The sequence below is a fragment of the Diplotaxodon limnothrissa genome, linkage group LG9 (genome assembly GCF_057381915.1).
Source record: "Diplotaxodon limnothrissa isolate DT_005_m linkage group LG9, D_limnothrissa_male_GT1.1, whole genome shotgun sequence".
NCBI classification, from domain to species: domain Eukaryota; kingdom Metazoa; phylum Chordata; class Actinopteri; order Cichliformes; family Cichlidae; genus Diplotaxodon; species Diplotaxodon limnothrissa.
This window is the reverse complement of record NC_140604.1, coordinates 27037272-27054052: the sequence shown is the minus strand read 5'-3', so window position 1 is coordinate 27054052 and position 16781 is coordinate 27037272. Positions and strand designations below refer to the sequence as shown.

General features: G+C 38.9%; 2 protein-coding genes across 3 annotated transcripts; both read left to right on the top strand.

Annotated features, from left to right (window-relative positions):
- Positions 1-1685: 1685 nt before the first annotated feature.
- On the top strand, positions 1686-6150 carry eloca (elongin C paralog a). 2 transcript variants are annotated; one of them, XM_085362419.1, is made up of 4 exons: positions 1686-1746; positions 2231-2257; positions 2400-2543; positions 5393-6150. In XM_085362419.1, the coding sequence occupies exons 2-4, from the start codon at positions 2254-2256 to the stop codon at positions 5581-5583; spliced, it is 339 nt and encodes a 112-aa protein (XP_085218545.1). In that variant the 5' UTR covers positions 1686-1746; positions 2231-2253; the 3' UTR covers positions 5584-6150. The 2 variants fall into 2 exon arrangements, with proteins under 2 accessions (XP_085218545.1, XP_085218546.1); XM_085362420.1 differs by having other exon boundaries at positions 1698-1756.
- A 1164-nt stretch (positions 6151-7314) lies between these two features.
- On the top strand, positions 7315-15991 carry ube2wb (ubiquitin conjugating enzyme E2 Wb). Its single transcript, XM_085362418.1, has 6 exons — positions 7315-7344; positions 8145-8236; positions 11049-11151; positions 14623-14778; positions 14867-14942; positions 15062-15991. The coding sequence occupies exons 1-6, from the start codon at positions 7330-7332 to the stop codon at positions 15073-15075; spliced, it is 456 nt and encodes a 151-aa protein (XP_085218544.1). The 5' UTR covers positions 7315-7329; the 3' UTR covers positions 15076-15991.
- The last annotated feature ends 790 nt before the right edge of the window (positions 15992-16781 follow it).

The following is a 16781-nucleotide window of genomic DNA, read 5'->3' as shown; positions in this document are numbered from 1 at the left end:
AGAAATAACAAGAAAGCTTCCTCAACAGAGTTGGCTGTGTTGAAGAAAAAAGCTGTATTTCAAGGTTGTTAGAATTACACAAACTCAGATTTTGCCTTATATACTGTATTTCCGTGTATGTTTCCATTTTTCAATAAATAGCTGCAGCCGTTTCTCATTTTCCTAGAAAAATACAAAGAAATAATTGGTGGCTCAAGTTTTTCCATAGCACCAGAGGTGGGTACAAGAAAGTGTGATCTGTATAGAGTTCAGTTGTCACAGGGATGAATGGTATCACTGCACATGACACGAGTGTTTGCATGTGTTCTGCATGTTTGTGTGGTTTAAGGAAGCCCTGTTGTAAGGGCCCACAGCAGCCTCCCCAAAATAGAGCCGAGAGCAGCTGCAGCCGGGTGGGTCGTATCAGAGGGACATCAAAGAGGCCGCCGCCACCCGCCCTCTCTGATCATAAGCACTAATGGTGTAATGGGGGACTGGAAGGTCAGTGATTGTTTTTGGTTGTGTGTCTGTGTATGTAAGAGAGAGAGAGAGAGAGAGAGAGAGAGAGAGAGAGAGAGAGAGAGAGAGGGAGGGAGAGAAAGAAAGTCAACAGGCAACAAAGGTGATAGAACCTTCTGGAGCACAAAGCAACAGCATATAATCCTTGCAACAAAAAATAAATATCAGATTTGGTGTTGCCTCTTCGCTGATATCTATGGCAGAACCCAGCACAGCCAATTATAAATAACTGGCTTGGAAAATAGATTCCTTCTCCCACTGGTGAGTGAACTCTGGATCCCTAGATATCAGAATAAGTGGGAAAAAATATATCACAGTCCCACAATATTATCTGTAAGGAACATACACTTCATCACTCTTGCATCAAACTGTTTCCAGGCATGCTCAGTATACTACTCTTAGTGTCCCAGCTCAGATAACTCTGCGTCCATTTGTGAGCCTCAGATTTCAACAGTCATCACTTTTCCTGCATGAAGACCTCCAGGCAGAGAGGTCCAGGCAAAGACACAGTCTGAATCTGAGCGTACGACATCCCATTTGCTGTAATGTTGTCCTTATGTATTCGATATTCTTATGATATTTTGTATTCTTATAATATTTTGTACTGGCTGGACTTCAGAAGATATAAAAGCACAGAGTACATGTCTCCCCCGCCTCTTCTTTCTTGAATCCAGATTTATGGCCCTATAAAATGTCTCTGTCATGTCCAATCAACACCTGCTGTCGCTCGTCACAAACCCAGTGGAAACAGTCGGAGAGGTTAAGCTTGAACACAGGCGCTCTCTATAGGATTAACAAGGCATTAACCCGTAAACCAATTTTAGTCATCTGAGCTCTTGATAAAATAATAATAATAATAATAATAATGATAAAATACAATAAAAACCCAGAAAATGTCTTACTTCTTCTGCTTATTTAGCCTTATCTGTTTACCTTAATGTATTATTTCGATATGCTGACTCATATACAATAGCGGACAGTTGAACGCTCATTATCCTGACACGTATTTTGTGATCGTAGAAGACAATATTTTATTTTTTTAAAAGAAAAGGTTTCTAGCCATAGTAATATGAATATTATTATTTATTTATTTATTTTATACACATAACTGGCAAAGAGCCGGGGAGGTTTCTTTTTCGACTCTGCGGAAGAAATTTACTGCGGACGTGTGTTCGCCCATACTGGTTCCGGGTTTCAACATCCTGTTAGCTAACGTTAGCTGAAACACAATCTTCTCTACGCTATAAGGTACATAGTGGTAAGAATCCGTGTATCTTTTCCGTTACGTGATTTTATGTATTGCCGTATGTCAAAGTCAACTATGTGGTTTAAGTTTTACATTGTGAAGAAGCGGTAAAATAAAAAAGCTATATCAATTTTTTGGAAAGGTTTTAGCAGGCTAGCCAGAGTTGACTAACTCTGACGGCTGCTTACACGTATGATAGAGGAATAAATTCACAGCCATTGCTGTGTAATTTAGATATGATGGATGAAGAGGATTTACAGGTGAAGATGTTCATATATCTCTGAAAGGAAGCTAGCTTTGTTTTAACGGGCCTAACTTTACGCGGCGTTTGTGATAAATCATATTCGACGGGATAGCCAGCGTTAACATTTAACAACCTGCAGTTTGACAAACACAGTGGCAACCGTTGTGTAATCTAGCCGATTAAATGTTGAGTTGCAAGTTATGCCCCAAAAAGAGTGATGTTTTAATGTTTTTCCTTTTCAGGATTAAAGAAATCCCGGAACAACATGGGTGAGTGATGGCTAGAAATCCACAATTCCCATTTGTCCACATTAAAGTAGCCACACTGAGGTCTCATTTCTTCGTCCCTCTTCAGTAGCTGTTGTCGTACACCTGTTTAAAATTGTTGGTTGTCATCTCTGTTACTTCACAGATGGTGAAGAGAGAACCTATGGTGGCTGCGAAGGGCCAGATGCCATGTATGTGAAGCTGATCTCGTCAGATGGCCACGAGTTCATTGTGAAACGAGAACATGCCTTGACATCTGGGACTATCAAAGCCATGTTAAGCGGGCCAGGTGAGAATTCAGACAATGACATTGTTATAAAGGAGCAAATTTAACTTTTTAACTTGAATGATTTGTAATCTAATGTTATCATACACACATACATTCATTGGTCATGCTCTCCAGTAATTTTGTTGCACTTTGAAGGTCATGCCAGTTTTTTTTTTTTTCCAGTGGTAGCTTGTTTCTGCCAATCTGCTTAAAAAAAACGAAACTAAAAAAAATTTTGTGTGTGAATTTTGAGGTGTTTTCTTAGTGTTTTGAGTTAGTCTCTGACCAATGCTAACCTGTAGCGCAGCCCCAATTGGATTGCTGTCCACTTTAATCCAGTGTGAGTAGTTATTTGGAATTTGGAACCAAATGTATTTAAACACTGAAGAACATAACGTTTGTTTTGCTGCTGTTTTTACTGGAGGCTTTTTAAAAAAAAATCTTTTTGCAATTAAAAAAAACCCCACATATAGAAATCCCATTGTAGTACCTGAACCACATGATCATCATGTGAACTATTATTTGACTAATTTTGTTAGAGGGTGTGTAAGGTTCTGTATAAGATGTGCATAGTGGTGCTTGTAGAAGATGGTGTTATTGCTTTCAGTCAGGTTAATTCTGTTTCTCCAGTTGATGGCACTGTGCTCCCCCTTTGTTAGCAATACTATTAATAGGATTTCATTGGTGCAAATGCCATTATTCATTGCCTCATTTATCCCTGATCAAAAATATCTTTGTAGGTGCATATAATTACAATTAATTGGACAGTTTAATGCTTTTTAAAATTAATTATTGTTATCAATATCCATTATATGGTCTGTTTTCCAATTAACTTGTAAATATTTTTGCCCAACTTTACTTGATTACCTATCCTGCTCTGATCATCATGCAGAATTCTGTTTATTGGCTCCATCTAGGGGTGGGCAATATAAACGATATACGATAGAAACGATATAAATTTGGCCAACGATAGAGATTTTGACTATACCGCTCTACCGCGATAGTGCATGTTGATGATGTCAACATGCGCCTCTTTTGGTCAAAAGCATTGCAGCGGCTACAACCATTATCATCTGCAAATTATGCCGGGCGACAGTAATCGCAAAGAGATGAAGCACTTTTGAAATATGGGGAAAGCCAAAAACTGAGCTTCCACCACTTCCATACCATTGATTCATTAATGTTGAATTCTCTGGCAGCTGTTTTATTCCCATGTTGTTGCAGTATATTAATAACTAACCTCGTATTGTGGATGAATTATCTGAGTTGTTCTCCTGACTGAAGTTTGGCCCGTGTATAGCATCCTGCCTTGCGATTGCATGTGTCCCTAACCACCAGAATCCCTCACGTTAACTTTCATCGAGTGGAAAAAAGTTGGTGTTCATCCTCCAGTTTCACTGTGCTAATGTTATGCTAACATAGCTGTGTCGCTAGCGATCACTAGCACAACATTATATAACATTATATTCAAAAATCTCTCAGTCAGAACATGTTTAGGTGGAAACTAGTGAGCTAACTTCCTGCTAACTTCTAGCTCCATTAAATTTAAATAAATTCTGTTTTTATTGATGCCTGGATGTTAAACTTAATTGTTGCACCTGGTAAAGCAGCAACGCTGATCATTTTATTGAAGATGAATGAATTTTGACAGTTTTTAACTCTCAGTGTTCGTTTGACTTTGGGATCTGAAGCGGACGGAGATTTGGACCCAGATAATCTGCAAGGCTCCTGACTACAGCAGACCTAATGCTCTGACAGTCCATCAAGCAGTGTGGCTTCGTAGCTTACCAAAGTTGTACTAAAGCATTTTTTGACAGATTTCTGCACGCTGTGTATTACATAAAATCGGTTCGAGGTCAGTAAACACAACCAGAATTCATACATAAGGCGCACTCTCGATTTTTGAGAAAATTAAAGGATTTTTAGGGTGGAAAATACGTTATACAGAAAAAAAAAAAGAATATATCGCAGTATATATCGTTACCGCACATGGTTCAAATTATACTGCGATATGGATTTTAGGTCATATCGCCCAGCCCTATTCCCTACCTCCTGATTTAAGAAATATCTCTTCCTTCTCTCTCTTTAAGTCCCAACTTAAAACTCACTTGTTCAAAATAGCTTAACCCACATAACCTCTCCACTCTGCTATTTTAAATTTATTTATGTCTTGTGCTTTTATGATTGTGTAAACTACTTGCTTTTATGTTGCTTTTTATTCTACTGTGTACAGTGACCTTGAGTGTTTTAAAAGGCGCTTTCAAATAAAATGTAGTAATATTATTATTATTATTATTATTATTATTACTACTACTACTACTACTTGGGCCAGCACACTGGAAAGCTTTCAGAATACTTTTTTGGTTAATAAGGTGTTTTTAGGTGTTATGCTCAGTGCAAGACTTAAATTTATGTTGAAGCTCTTTACTTGACACTGTAGGCTGATGTGCACCTTAACAGAAAAGTAACTACAGTGGCATAGACATGAACCACTGTGATAGGGCTGTTTGGTAGCAGTATCCGGTGTAAACACATTAGCAGGATAATACCTCAGTAATTGTATCTAGCTTGTTCATTATGCTATTCCAGTAGCATCAGTGCAAAGACATGCTGTTTTTCTTTTTTTCATAAGTCTAGCAATATGTTTATAGATTCAGTTGGCTCCGATATCGTTTCTCCTTTCACAGTTTCTGTAAAAGTAACTGTTTAGTTCCAGATTCATCAAATCCATGACCAATATTAAGAGTTTTGCTCACGATGGCAGAGCAATGGCAGAAATTCAACACAGCCCTATAAATTAAGCTTACATCATTGAGGAAATCCCTGTATATGTTCTTTTAATGTATGAACATGATATTGTCTATCTGCAGGACAATTTGCTGAGAATGAAACCAACGAAGTGAATTTCAGAGAGATTCCATCTCACGTCCTCTCCAAGGTCTGCATGTATTTCACCTACAAGGTCCGTTACACCAACAGCTCCACAGAAATACCCGAATTCCCCATCGCGCCGGAGATCGCACTGGAACTACTCATGGCTGCTAACTTTTTGGATTGCTAAAGTTGCAAAGATAATGGAAAGAAAGCTTAAAACATTTTTAGTTGTTTTTTTTTTCTTCTTTTTTTGAGTATTTAACTTGTTTTGCTATTCACTTCATATGAAAAATAATCCTTTTTCTGTGGTTTGCTGTTGTTTCATTAGTATTAAAAGATGACATTTTAACATGTTAAATGGATATAGCAGAATGTGACAAATGTGCCCCCCCCCCAGAAATCTCTCCTCACCACACCATCTTAATAAAGACGTATTTGGTGAGCACTTTGTTTCCAGTCTTTGGTACCTTGTGCCTCATGAAATGAAGTACCATCTCCACAATGAATATGCTTCCTATTTTTATTCTTTTTTGAAGTTTAAAAAAAAGATATTTGAGATAAAGGCAACAGTGGGGATGTTGTATACACTAAAACAGATAATTCAGTGTTTTGTTTTGCTTTTTCACATCAGTAGTTGGAGATCTACTAAAAGGGTTTAGTCTTTATACGGATCAGATAAGGATGTTTGGAAAATGAATGAACCTCAGATGTCTAATTTAATTAGCATGGCAATGCTGAAATAAAAATGTGTATTGAATCTGAAAATACTGCTTTTTTTTTTTTTTTTTTTTTTTTTTTACACTATCGTAGGAGAACTGCAGTAACTGCTGTGGTTTAAACACTCTTAACATACTTATCAAATAACTGAAAGGACTCACTGTGTGCTCGTACTGCTCCAGCGTGACACTGATTCATCAAGAAGTGAATTTATGACTCTAGGATAAAACAATTGGTACAGACTCCTTAAAGTCCCATAAAGTGGTATGACATAAGGGCTTTGTGTTGCATGTTATAGAAGAAATTTCCGTGTTCATAAAACAGTCAGTGATCACTTAAACTACATAAAAATGTAAAGCTGATAGATGTGATCTTATTATTCTGAATAAACATTTCCTTGCACATTCAAGTTTCAGAAATTTACGTTGCCTGTGTCCATACATTTGACTGGTGCCTATATGGAGTGCTTACCAGCCATGCCATGTGATACACCCAACTATTAATTCCCATGGTGAGGCGAGAGCTTATATCACATCTGATGCAACTCTGGCTACCAAGAGACATTTTCTCTGTAGGAAACATTAGGAGGTTAGATCAAATTGCAGTTCAAGTGGATGAAATGTTCAAAAATTTTGCTTACACAGATAAATGAATATGCTTCCTGTGCTTAAGCCACTGACACCTAAAAAAAATGACAGTAAGATAACATAACGAGCTAAAGCAGCTCAAATAATGATAATCATCATCAGGAAAACGAAAAATGTAATTAAATACTCTGATGATCACAGGAAGTCTGTTCTTTGAAGCATTTTGTCATGATGAGTCATTACTCTCACACTTAGAGGTTGTAGAAACCAATGTTATTCTCATTTTTAGGCACGGTTACTCCACCCGAGCGTCTGATCATGTTATACCTCAAAGGTAGGAAGTTTCTGTCTTTTAATAACTAAAATACATCCTTTAGCAAAGGTCACTGGAGGTGCCCGAAGTCCCCCATATTTAAAGAATATTTAAAAATATTATGTTGTCTTTATCGCTGGTGAAATGCTGTGATAAATCTGCTAAATGTTACGGACATCTTGGCGGTGACGGTGGCGCGCACACACACACGTTCGTGTGGATTTGTTTTCTGCTGTCAAAACAACTTAAATCACGTGACCGCCTGACGTACGTTTCTACACTCTGCGCTGAGGCAGGAGGAGGGGGGGTTTCCATCATGGCGTCGATGCAGGTAAGAACACAATTGACAGCGATCGCTTATTTTGTGATTTTTACCGGACCTCCCGACTATTTTTTTCCTGGCACTTTATCGACCACTTCATTTACCTACGCGTATTTGCCCAAAGTGGTGGTGACGTTACTGTAAAATCGATGACATTTATCCTCAACTGTTCAGGTTTAGCGGCTGCTCTTTGCTAGCAATACAACTAGCCCATCATCATCATCCACAGCAAGTCAAGGCTAGTAGAAGCTAGCTTCCTGGAACTGTATGTCGATGACTTGGCCCGTGTGTAGGTTCTTCTCAGAAAGGCGTGATAATTCAAGGATATGAGGTGGAAAAATTTCCGATGTTTCCCGTAAATGTTGGCGGTTAAGTGGCCGGGCTCTCACCACAGTGAGCTAAGCAGACGGTGCGCAGATCGAACAGTTGCAGTTTCCTCCTGAACAGCTGAACAGGTGCATCACTTTCACAGAAACTGCGTTGTTCAGTTGACTGGCTGTTAACGTCTAAATAAATCAAACCCGTAAAGCAAATTTCATACATTTTTTTTTAAACACTTACCTCTTTGAAATCGTTTTGTTTGGGTCACGTTTAACTACTAATAAACATAATAAACGGTAACCCCTCATTGGAATATCATTGATGTATCAGTGTTTTTCCGGGTATGGGCCTCTTAATAAAATTGATGAACACGTGCTAAATTTCTCAGCCACTACTCTGTTTGATTTTACTTGACTTGATCCAGTATTTCAACTTTTTATTTATTTATTTTTTGGGGGGTATAAACCCAATCATGTTTTCTCCCACAGAAAAGGCTACAAAAGGAATTATTAGCCTTGCAAAACGATCCACCCCCAGGAATGACGCTCAATGAAAAAAGTGTACAGAACACCATTACACAGTAAGTCCTTCTTTCTCTCTCGCTCTCTCTCTCTCTCTCTCTTTTTTTTTAATTTCTTGTGACTCATTTGTTTCAGAGTGGCAGCACTTCTGGGTTTTTATCACCGATATGCCTATCGTGTTTGCTCAAATACCATGTGGCTTTGTGAAATGCCAGGTTTCATTCCTTTAAACGGGTAGCGTGGCAAGCATGCCGCATGCCATAAAGGTAGCTGCGGCTGGAGGTAAGACACCACAGCCTCAGCAGTGTGTAGTGGTGAGGAATTGGGGTCATTCCAGCAACTGGCAGCCACAGGCCCTTCGTAGAGTGTCTCTAATGCACAGTGTCACTATTCATCCTTATAAAATATTTAATGGCTGGCATGCAGGAGTTGGGCTAGAAACAGAGGTTGCTTGGCTGACCTTTCTGTCTGGTTGTCGTGATGTATCCCCTTAAACCCCATGACTACTGTTGCCAGGAAATATGACTTGAATTGTAGTCTTTAAATGGATTTGAGACTAGTTTCTAAGCTGAAGCATGGACTTGTTAAGTTACTAACTTTTCGAGTTGTGTGGCATGGTTTCTGGCCTCCAATGCCGTCTGAAAGAGAGGGTGCACATTGGAGTGTTTGTCACTGGTCAGTTATGGTGGCATCTTCCTCATTAGATAACAGTCACCTGGTCTAACAAATGCCTTGCATGACTGCCAAGTCTCCTAACCAGTCCTGCTGGCTTGTGATCCTTGTATATAATTTCTCTGACAAGGCATGTGTAGGTGTGTCTTTTTTTTTTTTTTTTTTAAACGCTCTGCTCTGATGTCACAAGGTGTCTTTATGCTACTTTCTGTTGTCACGATTGACTGTGGTCATGAAATGTCTTTATTATCCTGACTGGAGTATGACATACTCTTGTTGTGCTTGGCATAGAAGCACACAAGCTGGTATGTTACCGCAATAAAGGGTCAGTGTGTTTTCAGCTTTGCACCTTTTGTTTATATAGTACACTTTGTACTGTAACGAGCAACACTGAGAGTCAATGGTTTTGTTTTGTTTTTTAAGTGTATTGTGTGCTGGTGCTATATTGGTTAGCTTGATGGTGTAATGAGTCACTTAATGTAAACAGGGAAACTGCTGCTTAAAGGCACTGTTGGGCCTCTCAGGTGTACTCATTAGTCCTTGTCCCTACACTTTCACTAAATGTCTCAGTGTTATTTTTGTTGACTGGATCATATAATCACCAGGCTATAGGGAATTTGAGCACATTGAGCGTGATGTCCTTGAAGTCCCTGACTGTTTTTGGCATGAGTTGGTAGCACAATCAGGCCTCGCTCTGAACTTCTTGAAGGAAAAGTGGAGCTTCGTTTAGACACTGTGACTGACCCTTTCCAAGGGCAACGTTTTAAGGAGAACAGACTTTATATGTAGGTTTAAATGCTCATGTGTGCCAGTCTAGATTTGAATGAGGCATGAGGCTATAAACCTGGATAACAGCCACAAGACTCTGGTGTCCTGTCTGCACTGCTTGCATGGGAAAAAATAGGGCAGAGATTGTGATGCTTTTTTCTTCTAAGGATTCTACTATGAGCCCCACAACTGTTCTGCACTCAATTTGTTTTTGCCACCAGTGAAGCTACATTCAGCAGTCTTGAGGTGTGTGTGTGTGTGTGTGTGTGTGTGTGTGTGTAAAGAGTGTGCGGTGCAGGTAGGCTGTCTTTCATCCCAGAGGCACAAGGCTCTGTATTTGCAATCATCTGAGCAGGATTGAATTGCTAGCAGCTCAGTCAGCAGAGTTCTGTAGCCTGGCCACCGAAGCGAAAATAGATTTTGTCCAGTAGATCAATAGAATATCACATTATTACTAAAGCACTATCATAACCCAGATGAATATTGAATGTCACTGAAATGAGTCAGACTGAAAGCTTTTGATTACACACACTTACTGGAGAACCGGCAGCTCACATTGTGTATGATTTATTATTATTTTTTTAATGATAATTACATGTGGTTCTGTACTTGTCTCTAGCTAATCTGCTGCCAAATTATAAAACGGCACATTATTAACAGAAATAATGTCGAAGCTGTCATTGTTTCCCACCTACTCCAGAATTGTAAGATTGAACACAGAGCACATTATCACTCATAAACCAAATTTTGCTTTTATAGAAATGCCATTTTCTCCCAAAGCACTGAAGGTTTATGTTCACTGTCAAGTACACTACGTATGAGGAAAAAGGAAAAAGCCTGAGTAGTTTATCCTGTCAAAAATTTGCAAGATCTTTACTCCAATCCCCCAAAACCACAAATCAACTGATTCTTGCAATTTGGATTTACACACAGGGTGTGTGAGGGTCGCAAAAGTAATTGGTGCACCTCATTCAAACTGTGCTGTTTTTATCTGTATAGGCCCAGGGTCCCTTAATGGCGCAGGTTCTTCTGCTAATATGGTGAATCGAGGGTAAATTTGCTCATTTCCTCCATGCAAATTGTGGGCAACCTCGCAGGGCTTTGTGGTTCCTTGTGGTTTCCTCTTTCCTCTGATTTGTGTAAATCTCTAAAAATGTGTTTTGTTTTTTTGTGCAAGTTAATGAAATTTTAACTTTTACATTATTGTAAGTTGTAATTTAAGAGAGTTAATGTTGAAATTTAATGGATCTCCCTCCACCAACTCCATAAATTTAAAAGAAAATGGCCTTTTTTCATATTTACATCACTCTGATTTGTAGTCAGAGACTACTAGACCCTGATTATCTCAAGGTGATCTGTGTTATTTTATGTAATTTTTTTTTTTTTGTTTGACATACTTTAATATTGTGCTTTTATTTTTTAATTTTTTAGGTGGATTGTAGATATGGAGGGAGCACCTGGCACACTGTATGAAGGAGAGAAATTTCAGCTGCTTTTCAAATTTAGTAGTCGATATCCTTTTGATTCACCTCAGGTAAGCTCAGCAGTCATTATTGTTTGTGCGTAGGTGTGTGGGTAAATGTTAAACATTTTAAAGCACTTTGTCTGAAGCTATCTATAAGTTCACTTTATTAACCATCTTGTCTTATGGATCTGTTTTGTCTGCACTGTGGGTGCAGGAGATGCAGATGAACAAAGGATACCGTTTGCTACTCTGATCGAATGTCCCACATCCATTCCTAGCTTGATATCAAAGATTGATATTCCTGAGTTCATGGTCCACAGTGGTGTTCCGATTGAAATAAACTGAAGAGCTGTAGAAACAGTCTTTTATATTCATCGGCTAGATACCTGCTGTAATCTCATGAAACATCTTGGCTCTATGGTCATTAGTGCAATGAATCTTGGCTTGGAATCACTGAGAGACAGCAGTGCAGAAGTCTCACTGAAGCCATGTTTGATGGGATTAGTTTGACTCAACAGTCTTGTTTCACTGATTAGGAGCCTGCCCGTCTAAAAATAGGTAGAGAAAATTAGATAAATTGAGCTACTTAGCTGTTACCCTCTCAAATAGGAAGGACACACTATCAGATTTATCCACTGTTGAAGTCCTCTCCTGGGGCCTCGGAGGAACTTCTCTTTCACCTTATATCCTATTATTGTCGTGGAAAAGAAAACAAAGTCTGATCAAAATCACTTGACAATTTTTGCATAACAGCTTCAGTTTCTGTTGAGCCTTTTCACAGCTACATGCGCACAGGAGAAACTCCAGATTTCCTACCAGAACTTTAACCCTGTGCAGCATCTTCTAAAACAAAGATGTCAAATTTTAAACAGTGTTGTGTAATCTTACAGTTTAGATTGTTACAATTGTATAAGGGCTTTTTATTTTTTCATTTACTCATTTTTTGACATGTTTTAGCCATCCAAGCTCTGCACATCACTCCACCAGTCATTTGAACATTCTGTGTCATTCACATGGGGAAAATAGAAGCTTTGCAATTAAAACTAATCATCATTAGATTGAAATGTGGAATCAGAGTATTCTCTAGAATTTATTTTATTTTTAATGCTTACAAAATTTTTAAGATTAGAATCAGTCTCCAATAATAACTTCAGCTTTAAATAAGACAGAATTGGAAAACTTTGGGCTCGACCTAAAATGTCACATCTGTTTTTTGGCCTTCAGACTTTGCTTTCGTTAAAGAACCGTTGCAGACATCGTTGTTTCAAATTTGTTGAGGTAATCTAATGGGTATGGTTGAGATCTGGTGACTGCAGTAACGTCTCCATTAAAGACAGACCCCGAGCTATAAAGAGCTATAGAGAGTTCTTGTGTACTTCGGAGCTGTTCTTTAGATCACTGTCCTGCGTGCGGTCCAGTCATGCCGCTTCCAGCAGATTACAGCATGGCATTTCCAAATAGAGGGTCACCCTTCTTTATTCGACATCTCGTTTTTAATCTTATATAAATCTTTTCCTTTACCCACTACAAAACGAACCATCTCAATTTTTGTTGGAAACACTTTAAAGGTGGAATTGTTTGATCTTACCACCATTTTCCAGCCTTTCTCAGTCAAATGCATGCAGCGTTTAGCAGTCTTGGCTTTCTTTTATTGGTTAGTCTCAGATTTGGCCTTTTCCATTGAAGCTCTGCCTAGTGTCATTAAAATCACCTCTTCACTGTCACATTGAGATGGGTATTGTGTTCACTGGAGCTGCATACCTTTTTTTTCCTGTTCTGGTTAGAGACACTTTGCTGACAGAATGGTACGCACACTAGTATGAAATTTCCTCTGTGTGTTTTTTCCTCATTGAACTTGAACCCACAAAGGCTGATGTTCCAGACACTGAAAAGTGCTGAAAAGTTGCTGCTTCTTCACAGAAATGTTCAGTTGTGGTAAAAATGATTGAGAGTTTAATAAAAAGCTTTCAATTTTTATTTTTTTTTGTTTTTTTGGGGTGATTCTGATTTCTGAGCAGTTGTGCGCATGCAAATTAGAGGCCCACCTTATGAAACAAAACAGAGGCTACTTCTGTTTTTCTTTTTCTAAAGTTAGAAATATTGAAACTTGTGGTGAGCACAGATTCAGCACTAGAACAAGGCACAGCATGGACCCGAGACTAGATATCTTAGTGAAATAGAAGATTTAGGTTACCTAAAGACGCTGTTGGCTTGGTGTGATTTGGAGGTTTGAGTAAATATTTTAAGAGATTTTTTTTTTTTTTTTTGGGTCTTTATCTTTAGACTATAAAGCTAGCTGTGCTTTCTAGTCATATCAGTCACCTCCCTCCCCCTCATGATGTGGAGCCTGCACTCTCCCGTGAGGCCCGGTCTGGTGCCAGACTGACTCAACCCTTCATTACCCTTTTTACCCGCTCCCCCTTCTCTCTGCTTTAGCACTTCTGACTCTAGCTTTTTGCTTCTCACACTTCCCATATCTTCCTGCTTGGCCCTCACTCTTGTGCCTTTTTCAAAGTCAAATGTAGCCCAGTGCTTTTTATAGAACGTGTCTACTTTTTTATAAAACATGCTGTATCTCCTCTCTAGCTCTCCCTACGCTGTTCGCTTTTCCTCTCTCTCCCACCGTGTCCCGGCCCCTCTGTCCTAATCCGAGAGCCTCATATCCCTGTAGAGCAGTGGTGTCAATCATAAGGCCTGGGGGCCAGAATCAGCCCGACAAAGCCTTCAGTCCGACCAACTGGACAGTTTAGTAAGATGTGAAAGAAGGCATAAGTTTTGGACTAACTGTGTTTACACAGTTAGTCCTACAGCTTTTTAGTCTTACAGTTTTTCCTACTGATACGACTTCCCCTGTGCTCTATTATCCAAGTAAGGAAATCCCAGAAAGCTGATGCTGTTTATCTGGACATTGTGTTTTCAGTGGGGGAAACATCTCATTACTTTTTAAGAAGTCACTTGGATAAGTGAAAAAACGTTTCTCCCACTGAAAACTGGACATCCAGATGAACAGAATCAGCTTTGTGGACGTAAACGACAAGGTTTTGGTTTTTCTTCCATTAAAATATCTGAGATTAAATCCATAATTAAGCATCTTTACATCGACAGAAGTCAAATCGGTGTATTTATATAGCACATTTTAAACAACGTCTGTTGACCAAAGTGCTGTACAAGGTATACAAAATATCCACTATGTAAAACGGTCACTAAATCAGCAATAAAGAATGGGAGAGCTTCACTGGTCCAGCTCGCTACATGTGGCCCACAAAGTAAAATGAGTTTGCTATCCCTGCAGTAGTGGGTTAACCCTGCAGCAAGTCTAATTATTTTGTTGTCATTAATTGACGGGAATGAATGTTTTAGCTTTCTCCAAAGTTCATCCCCGAGCTGGCTCTTTGACCACACACGTAACCCCCAACCACCCCAAAGTTGTTTTTTATGCGTCTTCTTTCTTTAGGATCTTAAAGCTCGCCAGCCTCGTGGGATTTTTATTTGTACATATTCAGTTGCGTTGATGTGGTCTGCTTTGCTTTCATTGTGCAGGTAATGTTCACAGGAGAGAATATACCTGTCCACCCGCATGTGTATAGCAACGGTCACATCTGTCTATCTATCCTAACGGAAGACTGGTCGCCAGCGCTCTCGGTGCAATCAGTTTGTCTTAGCATTATCAGCATGTTGTCAAGCTGCAAAGAAAAGGTAAGTGTGCGACACCCGGTGTGGGCGGTAGCGGTTTGTGGGCACGTGTTAAATGTTAAATCTAATTGCTGCTTTTTGTTTTCTGCAGAGACGACCGCCCGATAACTCATTTTATGTAAGAACATGTAACAAAAACCCAAAGAAAACAAAATGGTGGTATCACGGTGAGTTTAAAAAAAGAAAAAGGTCTTATTTGTTTTCAGCACTTCCTGAACGTGAAACTTTTTTTTGTCTGTTTCCTGTTGTAATTCTAATCTTCATGCTGTCTTGTTTGCCTTCACAGATGATACATGCTAATGTACAAACTTTGTATTAATGGTAGAAGAGAGAAGTCCTACTGACCTACGTAAAGCACTTTTTAATCATTCAGTCTTTGAACTCTGACCTTTGACTGGAACAATGGACACCATGCGCTGGAGGCTCTTGGCTGCATGTTTTAGTCTGTTGTAAAATAGAAAATAACGGAACGTTTAGCTGCACCCAAGATGGAACTTCTTCCTTTTTTGTGTGTGTTTTTGTTTTGTTTTTGTTTTTTGTTTTTTTTCCGTTTTTTGGGGGGAGGGCAAAAAGGTCACAATGCAGCGAGCAAGTAAGGCAGACTTGTACTGATACTTATAATTCCTCTTTTAAGATTATTATTGTTACTTTTTTTGTTTGTGTGTGGCTGCATTTTAAGGTCCTTGTGTTGTGCAATAATAACCGGTGGATGCATGCTGGGGCCTACAAAGAGAGATCTAAATCTAACAGTCTTCTGGAAGGGATTTGACCATCAAAACCCCAAGAAAATGCTTCATCTGTTTTTATTATTAGTAGTAGTAGTACTACATGCACTGTGATGGTATCTAGTTTAAAAAGGCACTATTACGTTATTCCCAACTTGCAGGTGTACTGTAAGCAGTCCTCGATGCTTATCAGGTTCAAGGGTTTTAGTTTTTTAACCACTGTATCGACAGCACACGCGCTCTTCTTCATCTTCCAACTCTTAAGACCTGGTTGCAGTTCTTCCTACCATCGGACTGAAATTTGGTACACACGGGAATAGCACAGGCGTGACGGTAGATCCAGGAGTCATCCAGTGACCTCGGCGTTTGTCTCCTCATAAAGCTGGGCTGAACTTTTCTGGTCCAGCCTTTTAAGACGTGCATCAGCCTCTCTTCCATTCAAAGAATGTCATCGCATGATCCATTTGTATTTGTATGATATATATTTTTATTATTATTTCATGCTTTAATCTTCTGAAATGTTTGAATTTTTTGTTTTTTTGTTTTTTGGCATTTTGTTTTCCCAACTAGTTGATACTTTGAAAAGGGGGTGCTTTTGACGGGTCAGTATGTTTTTGAATTTTTTTTATTTTTTTTTGTTATTTAAATCTTCATTTTTATCTCTAGAATGACAAAGTCTTTCTAGAATGTATGAAGACAATACTTTTTTTTTTTCCTTCTCTCTCTCTTCCCCCTGGTCAGAGTTTTGGCTCAGGTACTTTTTCAATAAAGAGATCGCCTCTAAAAAGACACCTATCAGAGATTTTGAATTTAACTATATTTTCACCAAAAGAGACTGTTATGTTGTAAACTTGTAACATGTCTGAAACTATTCTGTACATACATGCGTCTTTAAATTGTTAGATGATGTGCAAGAACTTGGCAAAGGATGCATTAACTTTATAGCAGAATGATGATAGGAGTGCTTTATTTCATTGGAACTTTGCATCTTTTGCCAATTAGGTTGTGTACGGTCAGCAACAAACATGTAAAGCTGGTTTTGGAAAAAAGGAAAAAAAAAAAAGGTAGTTTTACAGTAGGGGTGCATGCAGTTTCAAACCCTACTTTTTCTTATTGGCATCTAACATTGTGGCAACTTTTAGTCGTTCCATAACTGAGGTCACGGTTTATAGGATGGATGCTAACAGTGCTCACCTCCAGAGGCTGTGCTCATTTCAAAGTGTAATCACTCCATTCCTAAAGACATGTTTATCGCCATCCAGTCAGAGATACTTGAATTTT